We start from the raw sequence: 18,059 nt of genomic DNA, 5'->3' as shown, positions 1-18,059 counted from the left end.
CAGGAGGGGAGCAGAACCCTCTAAACAGCAGCCCTTAGCTTTGCTAAGCTTCAGCAAGACAGGCAAAGCTTGAGATCTTTGCCTCCCCTCACAGAGCACCAAAGGGACAAGGCTTGGTTGCAGTAAACATCAAACCATGGCCACCAGAAGCCGAAGCTCCCTGCGCCCTAGTTCAAAGCTAAGCAGCCAGGGAAGAAAGCCTAGATCAAACAATTTTATTATAACAACGTGTGCAAAATATAGGAAGGGCTATTCTGTTGTCGTTTTAAAAGGATTTCGTCAGGCAAGGTACAAACTGGAGCCCTCTGATACCTTTTTAATAGTGTTGTGCTTGCTGTTGCCTCGGCTGGCATTCTCGTTGTGCAATATATCCAGAGCTGTCTCTCTCTCCTTCAGCTTCAGCGCCTCGATTTCAGTCTTCAGCTCATTCAGCTGCTCCTGCAGGTGCTTGCTTTTCTCCATGTACTCCACCCTGGCACACACAGACAGCGCTGGGTTAGTAGTGGCCTGGTGCACATGGTTATTTTGTGGCAGCCAACAACAGAGTTGTAACAAAAAAAGAACAAAAACATATTTATCTTCATCACTTAAAGCATACATCATCCATTCACTACTTCCAGCTATTTGTTGTCAAAAAGAGAACCCAGACACCTGACTAGGAGCTGTAAGGGGAAAAAAAAGCCAAGCCAAGCGAGGGCAGCTAGATGATTGTTGTAAGTCTCCCCATTTTGAGTGACAGATAAACACGATGCAATTTCAGGCCAGGAAAACGTTTCAAGCAGCACTGCTCTACTCCTCTGCAACCTCTCCCCAGCTCACAGACTTACAGAGGCACGAATTCTTGTGGGCCATTTTCAAGGAAGAACTCTGATATACCAAACTCTCATGTTTCAGAGGGATTTAATTTAAGAGGTATGACAGCAAGCACTGCACCCAAAATAATAGGTAGCATCCCTGAGAAGGAGAAAGGTCTCCCAAAGATAGAAAGGAAAAAATACCAACAACAGAAAACTAGGCACTCTCAGGACTCAGCCTTAAATGCCTTCTACAAAGGAGCATCTGCTGGAGACAAGTCACACCATGGCAGCTTGTACTTGTGATTAAATACTGCGACTGGGGTCAAAGTGCCAGCAGACTAACAAGAACCCTTTCAGAGTGCCAAAATTTGTAGCAAGGTTTAGCTCAGCACCCGAGGAATGAGAGCTCGTCCAGAGAAGCCAGCGACAGCCCGTTGTTGCTTTTATCATTTAGCAGAGCCAAGATCCTCCTGCTCAGAAGAGTGGGCTGACCTAGTTAGGGTACAGAACCAGGAATTACTGTGGTATTTTCAGATTTCATCCCTTTTTTCCTTCTGGCTTGAGGAAAGATTCTTAACCTCTGCCTCTGGAGCAGTGGTCTGTTATTTAACAAGCAGGAGAGGTACGGAGCAGAGGCAGAATGAAGCACCCAGCGGGATGCGGGGTGCCTCACTGCAGCCCCAGGAAGTTACAACTGCAGCATTATGGCAGAGCCCTTCCAGCTTTGATCTGCTATCCAGTCAATGAACAAAGCACATTATTACTACTGAGATTAAAATCTGATCTGCTTTGATTTCTGCTAAATTTGTAATTTCGAAGGCTGCATTTAAACCCTCAGGAAAACACGAGATCAAAGCTCATAATCACATCCAAACTTGCTTGCGCATACTTTTTATATATAAACATGCCACAGATTCAAAGGAAAAGGGGTTAAAGCCCTAACACAGGATGCAGCCCTCATTCCAGCCATCCTGACATGCTCTGCACATACAGCAAACACACAAGCACCTGCCTGCAATAGTCCAGCATGCCAGCAGTCACACTGCTGTTAACTCTTCCTACCAACAGAATGGAAGCCTACCCAAGAGCTAGGTTCACCACACAGATGGGAACTGTGCTGGCATGGCTCAGTGTGCTTAAATTTGCCTTTAACCAGGTGGTGGAGATGCAACTGTGACACCAGGTCCCCATCCAGAGGAATGGCCACCCAGCAGCTCCATCGTGCTCTGAGCTGTTAGTAATGACCTGCTACACGAAGCCCCACAAGCCTTCTCCCCCCTTCACCTCACACCAGGGCTCATCTGAATGTAAAAGTCCTGCTCTCCTTCCTGCAAACAGGGCACAGCCACAGCCAAACCCATGCTGGCAGCACGCCACCTACTTCTCTTTCTCGATCTCCATGGACAGCCTCTTCATGTCTGTATCCTTGAAGTCAAAGGACAGGCTCTCACTGATGAGGTTGAAGCTCGGCAGGTCGGTTGGCAGTGCTGTCGTGCTGGAGTTCATGGACTGCTGAAGAGAGAGGGTAAATTAATCACTTTGGCCACACAGATGCTCCTGCAGCAGCTGTTCTGTAACAGGCAGTGTAGAGGCAAAACCTGAGCAAAGCCCAAGCACACAGCACAAAGTACTACTTCAGTAAGTGTAGTAAATTAAGTGCTTTAATAAAGTCTTGATTGCCCACGCAGGTTTTGTCACTGCATCACTGCCTCTTGGGAGACTCCAGCAGCTTTTTAACCTTAAATTCAGTATTAAAAGCACAAGCTACGAGCAGGGGCAATGTGAGATCCTGTGTGACCAGAGTCCTGTGCTCCAGCACTCCTCAAAGCACGGTCAAAAAGCATGGTAATTCCAAAGGTTAACTGAGGCTGCCATTTCAGAAAGGTCCATGAAGATGCACTCATAACTTTGATTTTAATCTTTGCAGTAACTAATAGTTCCAAGCATTTAGGAATCACGGCCATCCCTCAGCTAAAATATCTGTCACACCTGTAATAAATGAGCTTGTTATCAGTACAGGATGAGCGTCCTGACTCAAATCATCACTCCTCTCTTGCAGTCTGTTAGATGAGGTCGCAAGCAGCAGCACACATCAAGGGTGGTAGAGCAGCTTCAGACAGCAGACTGCACGCATGGATCTGAGTCACAGCTGCTGCCAGCATGCTGGCCCTTGGCTTAGACTGAAGGAAAACAGCCCAGCACCCAAAAGTCACCCAGCTCCCTGCCAGTGGTCCGTCCCCCTTTAAGGAATTCCTGTAATAAACCTGCCTGAATCAGGTTGCTGTTGTGGGATGGCAGGAGATGGCTCTGCAGAGACAGGCAGCAGTAGGGCAGAGGGTACCTGCCCCCAGGAGCTCAAGCTGTAGCTGGCAATTTCTTTCCCTTGTTTTGTCTATTTAGGACTGTTTGCAGCCAGCTCCACTTCAGCAAGAACCAGCAGTGTTATGGCTGGTGACAGATTTACTCCATGCAATAACCTCCCTCTCCACTCTCCACCAGCCTGGAATTCACAAAGAGCTGGGGCTCATCTCCACTCCTGGACAAACCTGAGAGGGACAACTTCACTTGCCTCCTGCAGAAATGCAAACATCTTGTACAAGACGGTGACCACAATTGCACTGCCTGGCCTGGAATGTTGCAGATCAGTCACACTTAATGCTGCGAGGAAAGCATTGTTTCTTACTCCCAGTTTCAGGTTCTGCTAACACAGAACACGACCACATTAATTCTGCAGCACGTGCCATAAGGGATAGCTGAGTACCTGAATTCCTCTCTCCAAGGAGAGGGGACAGACCAGTGAAGGCATCTGCTGATTTAAATACCTGCATCACATTGACATTCAAGACCCTTCGCTACGAGGCATGCAGGTTTACAAAGCTGCTCCCATGTGAGGTTTTACAGATGTGCAGGGGAACCAGGGCCATCCAAACTATCCTGCTGGCCTTAAAACAACCTTTACCATTTACTGCACATGCTCCTTCTGTTTAAACAATAAAAAAATGCTACAGCCCCAAACAACAGCAGTAAGAGCTGAGCGTGAAGTGCGTTCAGTTGCTGCAGTCATCAAGTCCTGATGCCCATTTCTCAGGGTTACTACTGCTACTTCCTCCCTTCACAGCTCTTTCATGAAGCAACAAAAAACCGATGGAGAAGTACGAGAGCAGCAGCAGTGAGGAAGCGTAAGGAAGGAACAAAGAAAGAACATGCTGAGTGCTTTCAAAGGCACGGGCTCAGCATCTGGAGCAGAGCCCTTCCCTGCCATTTGTGATCACATTGGGCAAGTCTTGCACGAGCCACAGGAATTTTTAATCGAGAGGACATGAGATGTCACTGGGGCATCGGATGACAAAGGGGACACAGAGCTTTTGCCTCATGCATTTCCTCACCTGGAACAAAACGCATAACCCTGTTATTACATTAAAGCAATTTCCTGCAGTTAATAGAGGCGAGCACCACGCTGACAGCAGTCATCCCTCTGGGGAACAGAGCAAATGAGATGGACGATATGAGGGAAGCACAGAGCAAGCCATGTCATAAGGCTTTCCCCACAGGGAGAGCTCCTCCTGCTGCTGCCACTGCCTTTGCTTTGCTACTTGAAGACTTGGGCAGGCCCAGGACAGGCACTTCTTACTCCAAAGAATCACAGAAGAGACGACTGCCGTTAGCCTTGCTGTGAGTGGTACCTGAATGGCAATGAAGGAGGCAGGAGGCGCTGCCAAGTCAGTAAAGAATGAATTGTTCTCCCAGCCCTGCTGGCCTGAGAGTCAGGTTTGCTTTTTCTTTCTCATGCATCATCCACCACCACCATCACAAAAGCAGTTTTGGCTTCAAGGTCTAAAAAGACACCTGAACAAGCTTTAAAAAGCCAGTACAAGGGACTGGAAAATTACCAAAGAAAAGTTTTAACTGCTTCTTGTCATTTCTGTAACACATCCATCCTCTCCTCCCTTCCTCTTTTGCCTCTTTCCCAGGAGGGAAGTTCTGGCCTGCTCTTCATGCCAGGGAACTACAGCACAAACTCTGGGAGAAAGGAAAATAACAAGCTCAGCGTTACACCCTCATTAAGGGAGAGAAGAGCTGGAATCTGGTACCGTTTGGCAGAGCTGCCATTCACCTGAGGGACACCAGCCTCCCAGCAGCAGCTTTCAAAACCCTTCATCCCTCAGGCCACTCTGGGCTTATTCCCTCCCTCCTACTGCGCCTGCCCAGCACGGTCCTTCCAGCCAAACCCTGTGCAGGAGCAGCACTTCAGCACATCTTGCTCTTCTGTCCCAAAGCGCTCACGTGGCAGAGAGAGGAGAGATGCTACAAAGGAAGAGGGACGTGAGACAGGTGTAACAAGGGATGGAGATGGGGTGCTTCACACACAAGGGCTCAGCAAGGTACTGCCACGTGGATGTGGGTCTAACAGTCACAAGGCAGCCAGCTGGCCTTAGAAAAGCAATAGACTTGTGTTGTGTCTGTGTGCTGCAGTGCTGCTCCCAGGGCTGGGAGGGGGCAATAGCTGTGAGAGGGGACTGCCATCTAAATAGGGAGAGAAAAAGGCAAACCACTGCTCTTTGAGGAAAGGAGAGGATACAGCACTGTGTGTCAGGAGGTGGCAGCTCTGCACAGATTGCCTCCAGGACAGATGCAGCTGGAGGGGTGGAGCTGAGCTCCATGCAGTCCTGCACTACCTCCTGTAATTAGGCTTTAACTCCACAGGCAGGAATGCAGCCTCGCTGCTGATGGCTGGTGTGGGCAGCACAGGGATTTATGCACAAGAGCTCACTAGCTGTGATTCTGCTTATTTGGCTAAGGATGAGCACAGCCTTGTGAGGGAACCTGGATGCGAGTGCTCTGCCCAGACAACGCTGGGCTGATGTGGCCATTCAGCAGGTTTTCAACAAGTATGCTTCACCTTGTGAGTAAATTAAACTCAGAATTCAAGAACTGGTGGATCCCAGAAACCTGCAGCAACATGAGGAGCTCTCCAAAGATAAGGTTTATGAAGCATCAAGCCTTACAGCACTCCACTGAAGGCCCTGAGGCTAAAAACATCTCACTATTTTCCATCACTGCTGTTTCTTAAACACTTCTGAATGTTTTTGCAGGGATCTTCAGAGAATCTGGATGAAAAGCTTCTTCATCAGCAGCCCTCTTCAATCTGCCTCTCAAAAGGTTTGAGGGGAGAGAGGGAAGGAGCTCACACATACAAATTAAAACTTCAGTACTAGACAGGTCAGTAACTCCCACGTATGTCTGTCGAGTTTATTCCTGCAGATGTCAAGTTCTTCCCCCTCCACCTCTCTGGACAAAGGGCAGCAGAAGAGGCAGTCGTGGCAGGTGCAAGCTGCAGGGAAGGAGCACCTGATGGCTTCTGCAGGTCCTGCAGCACAATTAGGGAAGCTGAGGAAAGAAACTGCCAGACAGAACGAGCACTGGTCTTTTAGTCTGGTGTTTCAGTCCCTGGCAGCAATCAAGACCAGATGCTTCAGAGGAAGGTGTGAAATCCTCTTAATGGGCAATTACAGAATACTCCCCCTTCAATGAAGTTGGTTTTTCAGCACATAGATGCACAGCAACCTGCTTATGTCTAAGAACCATTTCACAGATTTGGAACAATGTTTATCCTTCCTAACAAGTATCAGACTATCCTCAGTTGTGTATTTAACCCTGTTTTAAAAGCTCTTACTGAGCCAGTCCTCTCCACATGCAAAGCACGACTCTAACACATTTTTAGATTAGTTCACAGTTTGCTGCCTTTCATTCCATCAGCAGCTCCCTGGCCTTTGTAGAATAAAGCAGGGTAGATAGGGGAAAAAAAAAGAAGAGCAAAGTGTTCTGGTGGACAAGTTACTTAGATGAAAAGGGCAAGTGCTCCTAAGTATTACAGAACAGCTGCTAAGCAATACAATGAGATGGTTCATACCCCTCTGTGATGGGATGGAGACACAAGACTGCTCCAGGCTACAGAGGATGCCACAGCTACTGTCTGGAAACCAACAGTGACAATACAGATCATTCTTACCGTGTAGGATGACTTGCTAGTGATTTCCAAAAGCTTCTGCTTTGCTCTCCGCTCAGACTCTCGAGCCTCCTGAAGGTCTTGCTTTAGCTGATCAGCCTCCTTTGCCCTACCAAGGAAGAACAGCAAATGGCAATGTTAGATCCAAGCCTGGAGGCTGATAAACACGATTATAGCATAGGTGTAAAACAGAGCTGTCCCTTAACAAGGCCTGAACTAAGAAATCATTTGGATAAGGGAAACACTGGCACCTCTGACATGTGGGACACTAATTAGCACAAAAAGCCATGCCATAGGACAGCTCTGGCACGAGCTCTGCGTTGAGCAGCAGTAAGCAAAGCTAAGGGCTGGAGCAGCACACCGGAATGTCAGAAGAGGAAAAAACACCTTCAACAGGTAAGCTCAGGCTTACAGCAGGAAAGGCAGTTTTCTGACAGGCAAGCCTCTACTAACAATTATTTACTACATTCAAAAAGGACCACGCACCCAAAATCACGCCACTTCACCCTCCTGCAGGGCCCAACTTTTCTAAAACAAGTAGCCAGACTTGAGCATTATGAGCTCCCAAGGAACCCCCAGCAGGTGGAAGCCAGGTAAGGAAGCTTTCTCTGCTGAACAGAAATTTGAGCAAAGATTTCACAAGTTAAAGATCAAGGCAAAAAGAGACAAGGACAGCATTTGTCCACTCAGAAGGGCTGAAACCAAGAAAGCTCACATGGAAAAGAATAATCAGTTGGAAGGAAACAAGAATGACTTTTTTTTCTTGCTCACTATCAAATGCATTGTGAGAGCTGAGTTCTGGTATCAATAGGACAGCAATATCAATTCTACCAAGAGACAAAGACTTGAGGAGCTAAAGAGACCTCAGAGCTAATCTGAAACACAAACTTCACAACTGATAAGGAGAACTAAACAGGAGAGAAGGAAAATAAAGGAACAAATAGAATATAGTAAGTGTGGAACTGACATTAAAAAGAAGACAAAAACAAAACCAGCTGCTATTCATGTTGTCAAATGCTCCTGAGAATACAGTGGGTGCATGCAGAAATCACCCAAAAGTTGAGCTGCCTTCAGCTGTCAGGGTGTGAATGGCACAGCACCAGGGCACTCCAGGTGATGTCCCTGTTCCTTTCACCACAGCGTCACCCTTCCAAAGAAGGCTTCAGAGAAGGGATGTCAGCTTTAATCCAGAGAAAGATCAGGGCCACAGCTGTTCTACCTGTACCATTTCCTATGCAGGGATAGCCTAGCTGTGGCAAACAGCAAAACAGAGAGAAACCAGCTGAGCCTGGGGGTCAGTTGCTGTTGTGCATGCAGGGGAGGCCAAGGACTCACTGCAAACTCTGGACTACCTCGAGGTGAGCCACAGTAGTGCTAAGTCAGAATGGGGCTGGAAAGCAAAGCAGAGACAGCTGCAAGGTTGTACCCTCTGACCTCCTCTCTGACTCCTCCGCCATTTTCAGTGCCAACATCTCTGCTTCTAGCACCTTCTGTTCCATCAGTCGCTTCTCCTCCTCCGTCCGGATGGCCGTGGCTTTGATTCGCTGCATCTCTTGCTCAGCCTCTGCTGCTTTCTGAGCCAGGAGCTTGGCCTCCTCCTCCGTGATCTGAGCCTTCTCGGCCAGCAGATCAGCTGTCTCTTCAGATCTCATCTGAGAATAAACACATGTTAAGCCAGCAAGCACACAATGTCTCCTCAAACATGCTCTCAAGGATGGAGCAGGGCCCCAAACTGAATGTTCCACATGACACCATGGCTCATTGAGTCCCCTCCCTCTCTTCCATGAAAGCCTGCAGCCTCCTGCAGCCAAAACCTGGATGCAGCCAGGCTCTGTCCCAAATAATTCTCCTCTGTGCTCCTGTCTCAGCAGACCGTCTGGATGCAATAAGCTCCATCCAGCCTCCTGATCACCATCCACCAGCAACAGTTTGAGAACAGCCACAGAACTGTCACAACTCAAATGCTTTAGCAGTGGAAAGAGTCAGGAACAGCTGCAGTGCCTCAAGAAACAGCTGCCCAGAGACTTACCAGGGCCTCGTTGGCCATCGTTGCTTCTTCTTTTAATTGCATCAGCCTTCTCTCCAGCTCATCCCTTGTCCTTTCGGCCTCTTCTCTCATTTGCTTCTCTCGGGCCAGGCGCTGTCGTTCCATCTGGGAAAAAGAAACAGGGGAAAGCAAGGAGAAATAACACCAATTAGAAATACTTTTCTCAGGGCTAGAGAGAGTTGTTACTTGAGGGCTTGAACACAAGACTGCACTGCCTCCTTCTCTGCTTGTCAACGAGGGGGCACTTCACTAGATAGGGATGATGTGAACGTACTCTGTTCACACCATACTGAGCATCCCACTCCTCTCCCTGTTCCTGCACCATTCCTGAGGCAATCCCCTCTTCTCTGGGCAGGCTGCTGCCCCACAGACTGCTGCAAACGGTTACATCTGCAGGCAGCATCATGCTGCACAGACTCACAGGGCAGGCTCCAGCAAGCAAGGTCCCCAGAGCTCTTCCTAAAGTTACCTGTGGCAAGCTGAACAGCCAGCCAGACTGGGGTTAAGGACAGTCTGAGGGCAGCACCAGAACATCAAATACTGACACACAGTCAGGATGGAATTTGAGGGATGTGGCTGTTACTCTCCATCAGACACAAACACAAATCTAACCCAGCACACTAGACACTTCACTTACAGATGGGGAGGCCACACCATATCAATCAGTTCCTAGGCACAACAAACCATCTCCCTCCAGCTATAAGAGATCTGCAAGAAAGAACAATGCTTTCCCAGGTGGGGAGAAATCAAGCTATGTGGGACAACCCCCCAGAATCCTCTCACCTCTTCCCACCTCTTGCACACCATACTCTGCCTCTCTGCTAACCAAGCACAGAAAGGTCGCCATTGGGCTAATTAACAACCAAGCTAAACCACTCCAGCACCAGGGAGATGGGTACATTATAAATATCCAAGCTACACCCCGGGCTCGGAGCACTGCACAGGCCACCTGCCAGGTTTAATAACGGAAATAAGTGTGACAAGACACATTTCTCAGCTCCTTGGACACCAACGGTGTTCTGAAAGTGGGATACCCACAGCTCTAATGGCTCGGCTTCCTTCTATTAAAGGTTCTCTTCATCAATTATCATTATGGTCTACATCCCACTCAGGCCTTCCATTAACAAGAAGTCCTGATGTAAAGAGATTGTTTGGAATCAGTTAACAACTGTGGATCCTGAAGGGAGGACAGTGTACAAGACAGCACAGTGGCTTCCTGGGAGAGCAGCCACCCAAGCAGAAGCCTGAACCCTTCTGTAAAGCACAAGGGCTCTGAATTTGGGAGCTCCTGGGAAGCACAAGCTCCTGCCTGCTCTCAGCATCCCTGCATCACTCCATCACCTCTTCTAGCAGCCCAACACAAGATCTCACCCCCAGCTCGTGTTACTCAAACACTTCAAAAAACTCACAAAATTGCAAGACCTGCCCCTGAGGACACCAGCACTCGGACACCATGCTGCTCCTTCTTGAAGGACCTTTTGCTCCACTAATGGCAACTCCTTCCCAACCGCAGGAATCTTTTGTTGGAAAGCAAAAAGCCCCTTTCCCCCAGGAGCTGGCCCACTTGCCCTTGCAGTGTGACTCATGCCCTGTCTTCTCCTTCCAATTCAGAAGCTGCAGGAAGGAGAGCTGTGTCAGGTGGTGCCCGCAAGACAACTCACACCAAGCCAGGCCAATCCTGGCTCCAGCACTGAGTCCAACACTCTGCAAACACGTTCAAAACCAAATGAAGTGCATCAAATTTGAAGTCCCCTGACAGTAAGACTCTCCTGGTGCAACTAAGTGCTTCGGTTTCTTCTGCTGCTATCTAGTGGCTTTGGTACGAAAGGGCCATATTTATATTCTAAGCAGCAATATTCAGATTAGCTGTGTGGGTTTCAGTGAGTAGAAAAGGTCTACGAGCAGAAAACAATGATTCATACAATCCAATTTGCTGATATATACTCATTGGCTACACACTGCTGCCTCCAAAGAGCTGTTTTTTGCCGCCTGGGCTGACCTGCAGCAGATAAAGGAGGCCAGCATTGAATTAGCATGCAGGCTGCACCCCCCGAAATGTCGGCGTGCATTCCATCACCATGTAATTAGAAAATGAGACCAAGAACCCCGACAAAGCACAGCTCCCCCTCACAGCCCCTGCTTTAATTACAACCAGCCACCCCAACATGCTACATCTTTTTAGCTGCAGAGCTCAGGACAAAAGTGAGGCAGGGAAAGGTGCGCCCACACTTCTGGGACAACCAGATTCGCTCATCCCTCCCCTCCTCCCAGTTCTGCTCCTGAGTGTGGGGGCTGGACTTGGGCTGTCACCAAGCTACAGAGCCATGTGGAGAATGGCACTGCAGGAGCAGGCTGCTATAAAGAGACGTTCAGCCGGACCTTCCCTCAAAGCTGCTCCATGTGCTTGATGTCAATCTGGAGACTGTTCCTCCCCAAGCTCATTTGCATTCCCAATTCTGGCTCACGGCCTGTTTACTGGAGATGTCTCTCACCTGCTTCCTGGCTTTCTCCTCCCTGGCCTGTGCTTTCATCTGCTGCACCTCCAATGAGTCGGCCTTTCTCCTCCTCATGAAAAGATCGTGGTTTCCAATGCACAGCTGAAGAATCTATTCCAGTCAAAGGTGAAGAGAGGAGAGAAAAAGCTGTACGCGTGATGATGATGGCATGGTTTCTACTCCTGACACAAAGAACTAGGTTTGGAGCTTGTAAGCACTTCACTCCACCAAATCCAAGCTCTAGGAGCTCTCGTACCCCAACACGAAGGGCAGGGAGCCATCAGCTCTTTGCAGAAACCAATTTTCTGTGCAGCCAACGCAGCACGGACCTGGCAAGTATTATACCAACCCTGAGGAGGCATTAGGCCAAATAGTAAAACAGCCTTCTACAGCTTCAGCCAGCTCACCTGCTCTCACTACCCCCCTTTCTTCAGGTTCAAGATTAACTTCCACCTTCTCCCAACATGAAGCTTAAAAGCACTGAGATGGAAAAAAAAGAAGGAATAACATTTTCCACCTTGGGCAAGGCTACACACAGAGGCTTATCAACAGTGACCTTATACACCTTTAGATAGCTTTGAGCATCTATGTTATTTCTTCTGATACTTAAGGAGAAGGACAAGGGAAGTGGTCATACTAGGGAGAGATAGCAAAGCAAAGGGGGTGGTACACAGAGGATGGAAAGCTCGGTTATTTTTCAGCAAGGAAAGTTTCTAAGCTCTGATTCTTTTAGAAAAGGACAGTTTCACATGTCTGTATTTCATTTCACACATTATGAGTGAATCCTCTGCAGTCAGCACTATGAACCTGATGAGAAAAGTGAATGAGGCCTTTGTGAGAAAGCCCCATTTCCCTGTGCACACAAGTACAGCAGGCATGTAGGACAGCCCACAGCCAGGACAACAAAGTCCCCCTCCCTTTCTGCCTTCTGAAGATCCACTGTGCAACTTAACAACAGTGCACAGGTACTTCAGCACCTGGATCAAAGCCCCAAAGCCAACTGGACACCTAATCCAGAGCACTAGCTAAAGCTGATCCCCAACACAGACAGCTAAACACAGTTCTTGCTGTTCCTGTGCAAGCAGAGCATCCTGAGCAGGGTTCAGCCTTGAAAAAGCCAGGGCTGCAACACTGACAACGGTGCTTCCCAAAAGTGGGAGGCCTAAAGCCATGGGTTGGAACAGAGAAGAGCAAGAGAAGAAAAGGAATTTGGAGCAAAAACAAGGGTTAGGACAAAGTTTTACTTACAATGTGCTTCTGCCATGCAGGTCAGATGCAACCTGAGAGCTCAGAAAGGAAGCACAAAAACAGAGGAGAGGGGGAGAGGTTCTGTGAACGAGCACAGTTTCATCTTCCCTTTTCTCTTCTAGAGGCTATGACAGAATAACAACTGTGGTACCAAGTCACATCTACAGCCCATCCAGTCCAGCAGCCTATGACTGCTTGAAGGAAAAGCCCCACAAGAGCATTGTCTCGTACTGCCTGCAGAAACTTCTGCTAGAGTAATTTTCACTGCCTGTGCCTGCAGACTTACCAGCTTGTTCACACGCAGCTTTGATGAATTGAATTTGAACACATCGATCTTTTTGTCCAATGGCTTAATTGTAAACTGAAAAGGAAAAAATAGAGAGGGACAAAATTATCAGAGAGCTCTGCACTTAATAATGACACAGCTATAAAAGTCTTACCAAAAGCTTTAGCTCAAAGGAGGTCAGCAGTGTCAGACAAACAAGGCTGAGAGCTGTCCCCATGGCTTTTAGCCAAGCAAGGGAACTGGAGTCAAAAGCAACCAAGGAGACAACTGCTCCTGGCCAGAAAAAGAGGAGTGCCACATAGAAACAACAAGCATAATGCCCATCTCCTGGCCACAGAGACTGATCCACTGCCTCCCAAACTGAGACAGGAAACTTCTCTCCTGAAAGCTGTACAGAACTGAGGAGGGCCAGTAGGAAATCCTGACGCCTCTGAATAGAGGAAGAACCGGCTCAGCTGTGTGATGGAGGGCTGAAATAGAGATATGGAAACACAAGCAGCTATTCCTCTTGTTAACATTTCCCCTTGCAAGAGAATTCATAAGAATTTTTCAGTGCATTTTCTTCTCCAGAACTCAGTGATGTCTCAAGCCTGCTCTGCAGCCCAAAAGGTTATTCCCTTGCACCAACACGCTTTGATGCTTTGTGCCACTGATCAGCTCTAAGCTCATCCCAAGTGCACCCTCCCCAAAGTGCCTTCCCACAAGGATTCTCTCAAGGGATACAGGTGGCATCACCAGTGCTGAGGGTTTCAGTAACGCAGCCCCTGGACAAAGAGAAGATTCTGAACTAACAAAAGGATGCTTGAAGAGACAGAATGCTCTGCAATACTGCATTTTTTAGAAGGTGTGTATGTATTCCATCACTCCTCCACATACTACAGAAATAACTGGCTGAAGAGATAGCAGGCAGCCTGCGTCCATTAAACCAGCTCTATTTATCAACACATTGTACTGCCTGAAAGGGGCTCAGCAGAACTCGCCCTGGCAGTGTTTTGTTTTGTCAGTTTAAGAGCCCATCTTTTCAGACCTTCACACAGGCAGACGTGCGTGAACGTCCTGGGCTTCAGCTCCACCACAATCCACGCCAGTCATTGGAGGCACCAGCAGAAATATGCCAGAGGAGGAATTTCACTTCCACATAAACAGTCAATCTTTGTTACAATAGATTAAATACCTCTGCTGTGTCAGTGTAGCTGTCAAACCCAGCTATTAAGCCTGTTTACTATCATGTCAGTTCTACTTGTGGTCATCTTATTACCCAGATTATTGCCCTGATAGAAAGTGGCAGGCTTTTTCCCCCCCAAGAGAAAGATCTGTTACAGTCCTGTGTCAAGGCCCAGTAACAGGGCCTTCAATCCCCATATCTCTGAGGCAGTGCATGATCTGACAGCTTCCACTGATCTGTCACGGGGAGAAAAGTCTTTGAAAGTCATTAAGTGCTGAGCTGCTTGGCAGAGTTATGGAGCTCTCTATTTCTGAGCAGAAAAAAACAAGTGACGAGAATCCCAACATGGCCTTTTCCTACAAAACTTCATAAGACATGCAATAAATGCAGCTGATGAGAAGCCTTTAACTTTTACCCTGATCAATATCACGTTTAAATTGGAAAACACTTTAATTAACAAGTTAATTTTCTTCCTTACCACAAAGGCAGTTGCTTTTCTTGGAGCAGTTCTCACACACTAAAAGAACCGAGCAGATCGGTTTCTCCTCTACAGACAATTTTATTGCTGTTCTCAAATGGGTTTGGCAGCCAACAATTCTAAAGATTTGTATTTACGCTCTGGATTTCATAAATATTTCTCTTACGGTGAGCTTAAATTTTTCTGCCTCCTAAAAAGATTCCAGCTGTTATGCCAAGCCCAGCAGCCCGAGAATTCAAGATGATGTAATAGCGTGTCAAGATGCAAGAGTTTTTCTCACCAGGAACACCTCTCACCACATCCCATAATTCAAGAGCACGCACACAGAAAATAACAATTTAAACTTCCCATCTTCAATATTTGGGCTAAGCACATCAGTAGTGATTTTGTTTGTGAAAAAAACCATCTAAAATCAAACCAGTTGACTTTCTGTTTGTCCACTCCTGAAGAGTCTCAGCTGCCTTCAACTACACTGGTCATAGCAAGCACAGCAGATAGGAGAGCAGAGAAGCCATTTTAAATTGTAATTGTGCCCTTACTGGCACTGCTCTCAGAAGAGAGGGGAGATGGATCCATACCTCTTTATCACTGTAGGAGATATTCCGGATCTCATTCCACGGGAAGGAGATTTTAGGGGTCAATCTGTTGTCTGGGTCATAAATGTGAAGACCCAAAGCATCGACTCCAAGGAGCAGTTCAGTACCCTTCTTATTCTAAGGGAGGAAAGAAAAGAGCAGAAAATCCTTTAATTCAACTCAAGGACAATCTGACACAAACCAAGCCTTTGCCAGCTTTGTGAACCAGCCCTGAGCAGTGACCCACCAGCACTGTACATTAAAAGGGCTCCTACCTCCCAGGTAGCAAAGCACAGCACAGTGACTCCCATTAACATGGCACAGCCGTGTCCAAGGTCCGCTGCCTCTTGCGGTCTCCACTCACGCAATCTCACAGCAACACAGACAACAGGAGAGCCACCCCAGCAAGGAACTCTGAACACCTTGAAAGCACAACCTGCACTCACCCTAATTGCAAAATAGTTCACTCCATACATCTCCAAGTCCTGAGCTATCTTCAAATACTCCATTTCTGCTTCATCTCTGTCAGACAAAAAAGAGAAAAAAAGGCCAGAGTTACAGACACTTGGTAGGATCAGAGAAAGTGAGATGGCTGCACTTTCTGATCCTAAGCACACACGATGCTTTAAAACCTTGACTGTCTCTATCACATGGGTCAGGTTTGTCTTTGCTAGCAGGATCAATACAGTCCTACAGCAAATCCCAGTCTGCAGCTTGCCAGCATCTTAATGGCTGTTGACGCCTGCCCAGAGAGACACAGCATTTCAAGCAATGCTTTGTTCCTCACCCAGTCCCTTAAGCATAAAGGGAAAAGTTTTCAGCTGGGAGTCCTATGCTCCAGTTCTATCTTACTTCAGGAATATCTCCCACAAAGAGTGTTTTACCACATGAGCAGTGATACACCTCACCAGTCTGACTTTCTGCCTTGGAATCTCTATTTCCTTCCTTGCCCAGTGAGCCCCCGGAGCCCCTGGGCAGTAGGGCTGCCTCTGTGCCTCTTTGCAGGTGCTCCCCTCCTGAGCATGAGTCCCAAGTTCACCCCATCAGGAACCAGTGGGCATCAGGGCAGAGCCACAGGAATAAAGAAAGCTCTTTGCCCTCTGTGAGCCTGTGAGCCAAGCTTGCTGGGATTAACCCTGCTACGAGCAGAGCTCACCCATCACCTGCTCAAGGTCCCAAAAACAAAAACCCTTGCAGCTCTTCAAGTGAGGGGGCTGCCTCTGAGCCACAGGCCACTCCAGCACACACTCACCTTGCTCTGCCTCGATGCTCTGCATACCAGGCTGTAATCCTCTCCTCCCACATCTCTGGAGTCATCTGGTACAGGTTTATTACCTGAGACACACAAGGAGACAGAGATCCAGGTCACACTGCTACTTGCCATATTTTCCCAAGCCATGAAACAGGCCAGAAATGCCCAAGCTTCCAGCATAATCCCCAGGCATTACAGCTCCTGCCTGCTCTCCCAGCAGTGCATGTTCAGCCCCACACTTTGCAATATCACAGTGCTGATTTAGCCCTCAAGCATGCACAGTCTCCAGGCCACCAAGAAGAAACACAGACAGAATGAAAATGTGAAAACCATCAGAAAGAAAATAATTCCTTCTGCCTTTATTAAAATGCCAGAAAAATACTGAATCCTCCTTCCTCAGTACAACTCCTTGGGTCGTTTACCTTGACAAGGAAATCCACCCCAGCCCAATGCGCTGCAAGCAGCCCCACAGAGACCCTCTCTGCAAAGGGCTTTGTAGTACAAATGTTACCAAGCGTGGAAGTTCATTCTTCTGCTGGGTTGAGCTCCTTACCCGCTTTGGAAGCAACTCCTCCTGTGCCAGAAAGCCTCGCTTGTGGACGTTGGGATCATAATCACCATACTGGAAAGAAGCAGAGACGTTGTGCCCACACTGTTAACAACGCAGGCACACAGAACTCTTCACCCTCACACATCCACTCCTTGTGGACACAGCAAATACAGACCACCTACACCTTCAGCATCAGCTTGTTAGAGGTGAGAACACGTGCTCCTTGGTTAACAGAATAAACAGAGTTCCATTGCAATGTGATTGCTCATAGAAACTAAGATCCCTGTTCTACTGCAGCAAACAGAGCAGGGTGCAGGACAAAACCTCCCACTGCCAGCTGGTGCCCACCATGCCCAGCAAACACTTCTTCCAGCACCAGCAAAGACCATCTGCCCAAATCCGTGCCTTTCCACCAGCAGTGGGATGGGGATCAAACGTGTGGACAAAGACCTGGCCCCAAATAATGACTGATCCCAGTAAGCCAGCTGAGGCAGACTGCCTTTTCTCTGCTGCAGTTCCCCATTAACAAATATTTCAATAACAATAATAATGATAACAGGAATTTGGATGACAATTGCAGGCTCCCCTCGGGCAGGCGTTGACTTTTCTGCCAGAGGGGCCGTTGCTCAATTGGGTCATGGAATCCAAATCAGATTTGTTAAGCACACCCAGTAATTACTGGTATTTGTTTAGATGCACATCCTTCCGAGCAGCATATAAAACGGCTGAGAAATAAAACTGCTTATTAACAGATTCAAAAGCTGAGCGTCCCTGCAGTGCGTGTGAAAATGAATTTATCTCCCGTGCAGCATAAGAGGGGAGGAAACAGCCAGAAAGCAGCACCTCAAATAACCTCGCAGGTTGAAGCGGATGGGATGAAGGATGTGAGGCACGTACAGGAAATGCTGCGATTCTCATTCACCTGGCAAGCAGGACTTCTGCAGTGACATTAGGTGATTACACAAGGCACAGCAACGCTCCCTTCAGTCATGCGTTCTGCAAGGGAAGCAGCCCTTCCCTCCCAGCTTCTCTGTAGCTCCTCAGCTCAGAAAGCACAAAATGGTGACAATTTTTAAGGCAAGACCAAGGCATGTGGTGCTCAGATGGGCAGGAAGCCTTCCATGGCAGCCTCCTTTCAATGCCAGGACCACCACGTCGT

At 48.0% G+C, this 18,059-nt stretch overlaps 1 protein-coding gene across 10 annotated transcripts in view; it reads right to left on the bottom strand.

Annotated features, from left to right (window-relative positions):
* NF2 (NF2, moesin-ezrin-radixin like (MERLIN) tumor suppressor) overlaps positions 1-18,059 on the bottom strand; it is a 40,663-nt gene that overhangs the window by 8,063 nt on the left and 14,541 nt on the right. For 5 of the 10 annotated variants that reach the window (XR_007380288.1, XR_007380290.1, XM_048963788.1 and 2 more), the window contains exons 5-15: positions 16,904-16,972; positions 16,351-16,433; positions 15,545-15,620; positions 15,102-15,236; positions 12,881-12,955; positions 11,344-11,457; positions 8,834-8,956; positions 8,239-8,456; positions 6,808-6,913; positions 2,179-2,309; positions 313-472 (exon numbers count right to left, since the gene is read on the bottom strand). Coding sequence is in view for 7 of the 10 variants with exons in the window: in XM_048963788.1 (XP_048819745.1) it covers positions 313-472; positions 2,179-2,309; positions 6,808-6,913; positions 8,239-8,456; positions 8,834-8,956; positions 11,344-11,457; positions 12,881-12,955; positions 15,102-15,236; positions 15,545-15,620; positions 16,351-16,433; positions 16,904-16,972 (1,290 nt within the window). In the remaining 3 variants the exon portion in view is untranslated. Of the gene's footprint in view, positions 1-296; positions 473-2,178; positions 2,310-6,807; positions 6,914-8,238; positions 8,457-8,833; positions 8,957-11,343; positions 11,458-12,880; positions 12,956-15,101; positions 15,237-15,544; positions 15,621-16,350; positions 16,434-16,903; positions 16,973-18,059 lie in introns of all 10 variants that reach the window. The other 5 variants (XR_007380289.1, XM_048963790.1, XM_048963787.1 and 2 more) reach the window with 3 other exon arrangements.

The sequence above is a fragment of the Lagopus muta genome, chromosome 17 (assembly GCF_023343835.1).
Source record: "Lagopus muta isolate bLagMut1 chromosome 17, bLagMut1 primary, whole genome shotgun sequence".
In the NCBI taxonomy this organism is placed as follows: Eukaryota; Metazoa; Chordata; class Aves; order Galliformes; family Phasianidae; genus Lagopus; species Lagopus muta.
Note: the sequence above shows the minus strand (reverse complement) of the source record. Positions and strands in the feature narration are given on the sequence as shown.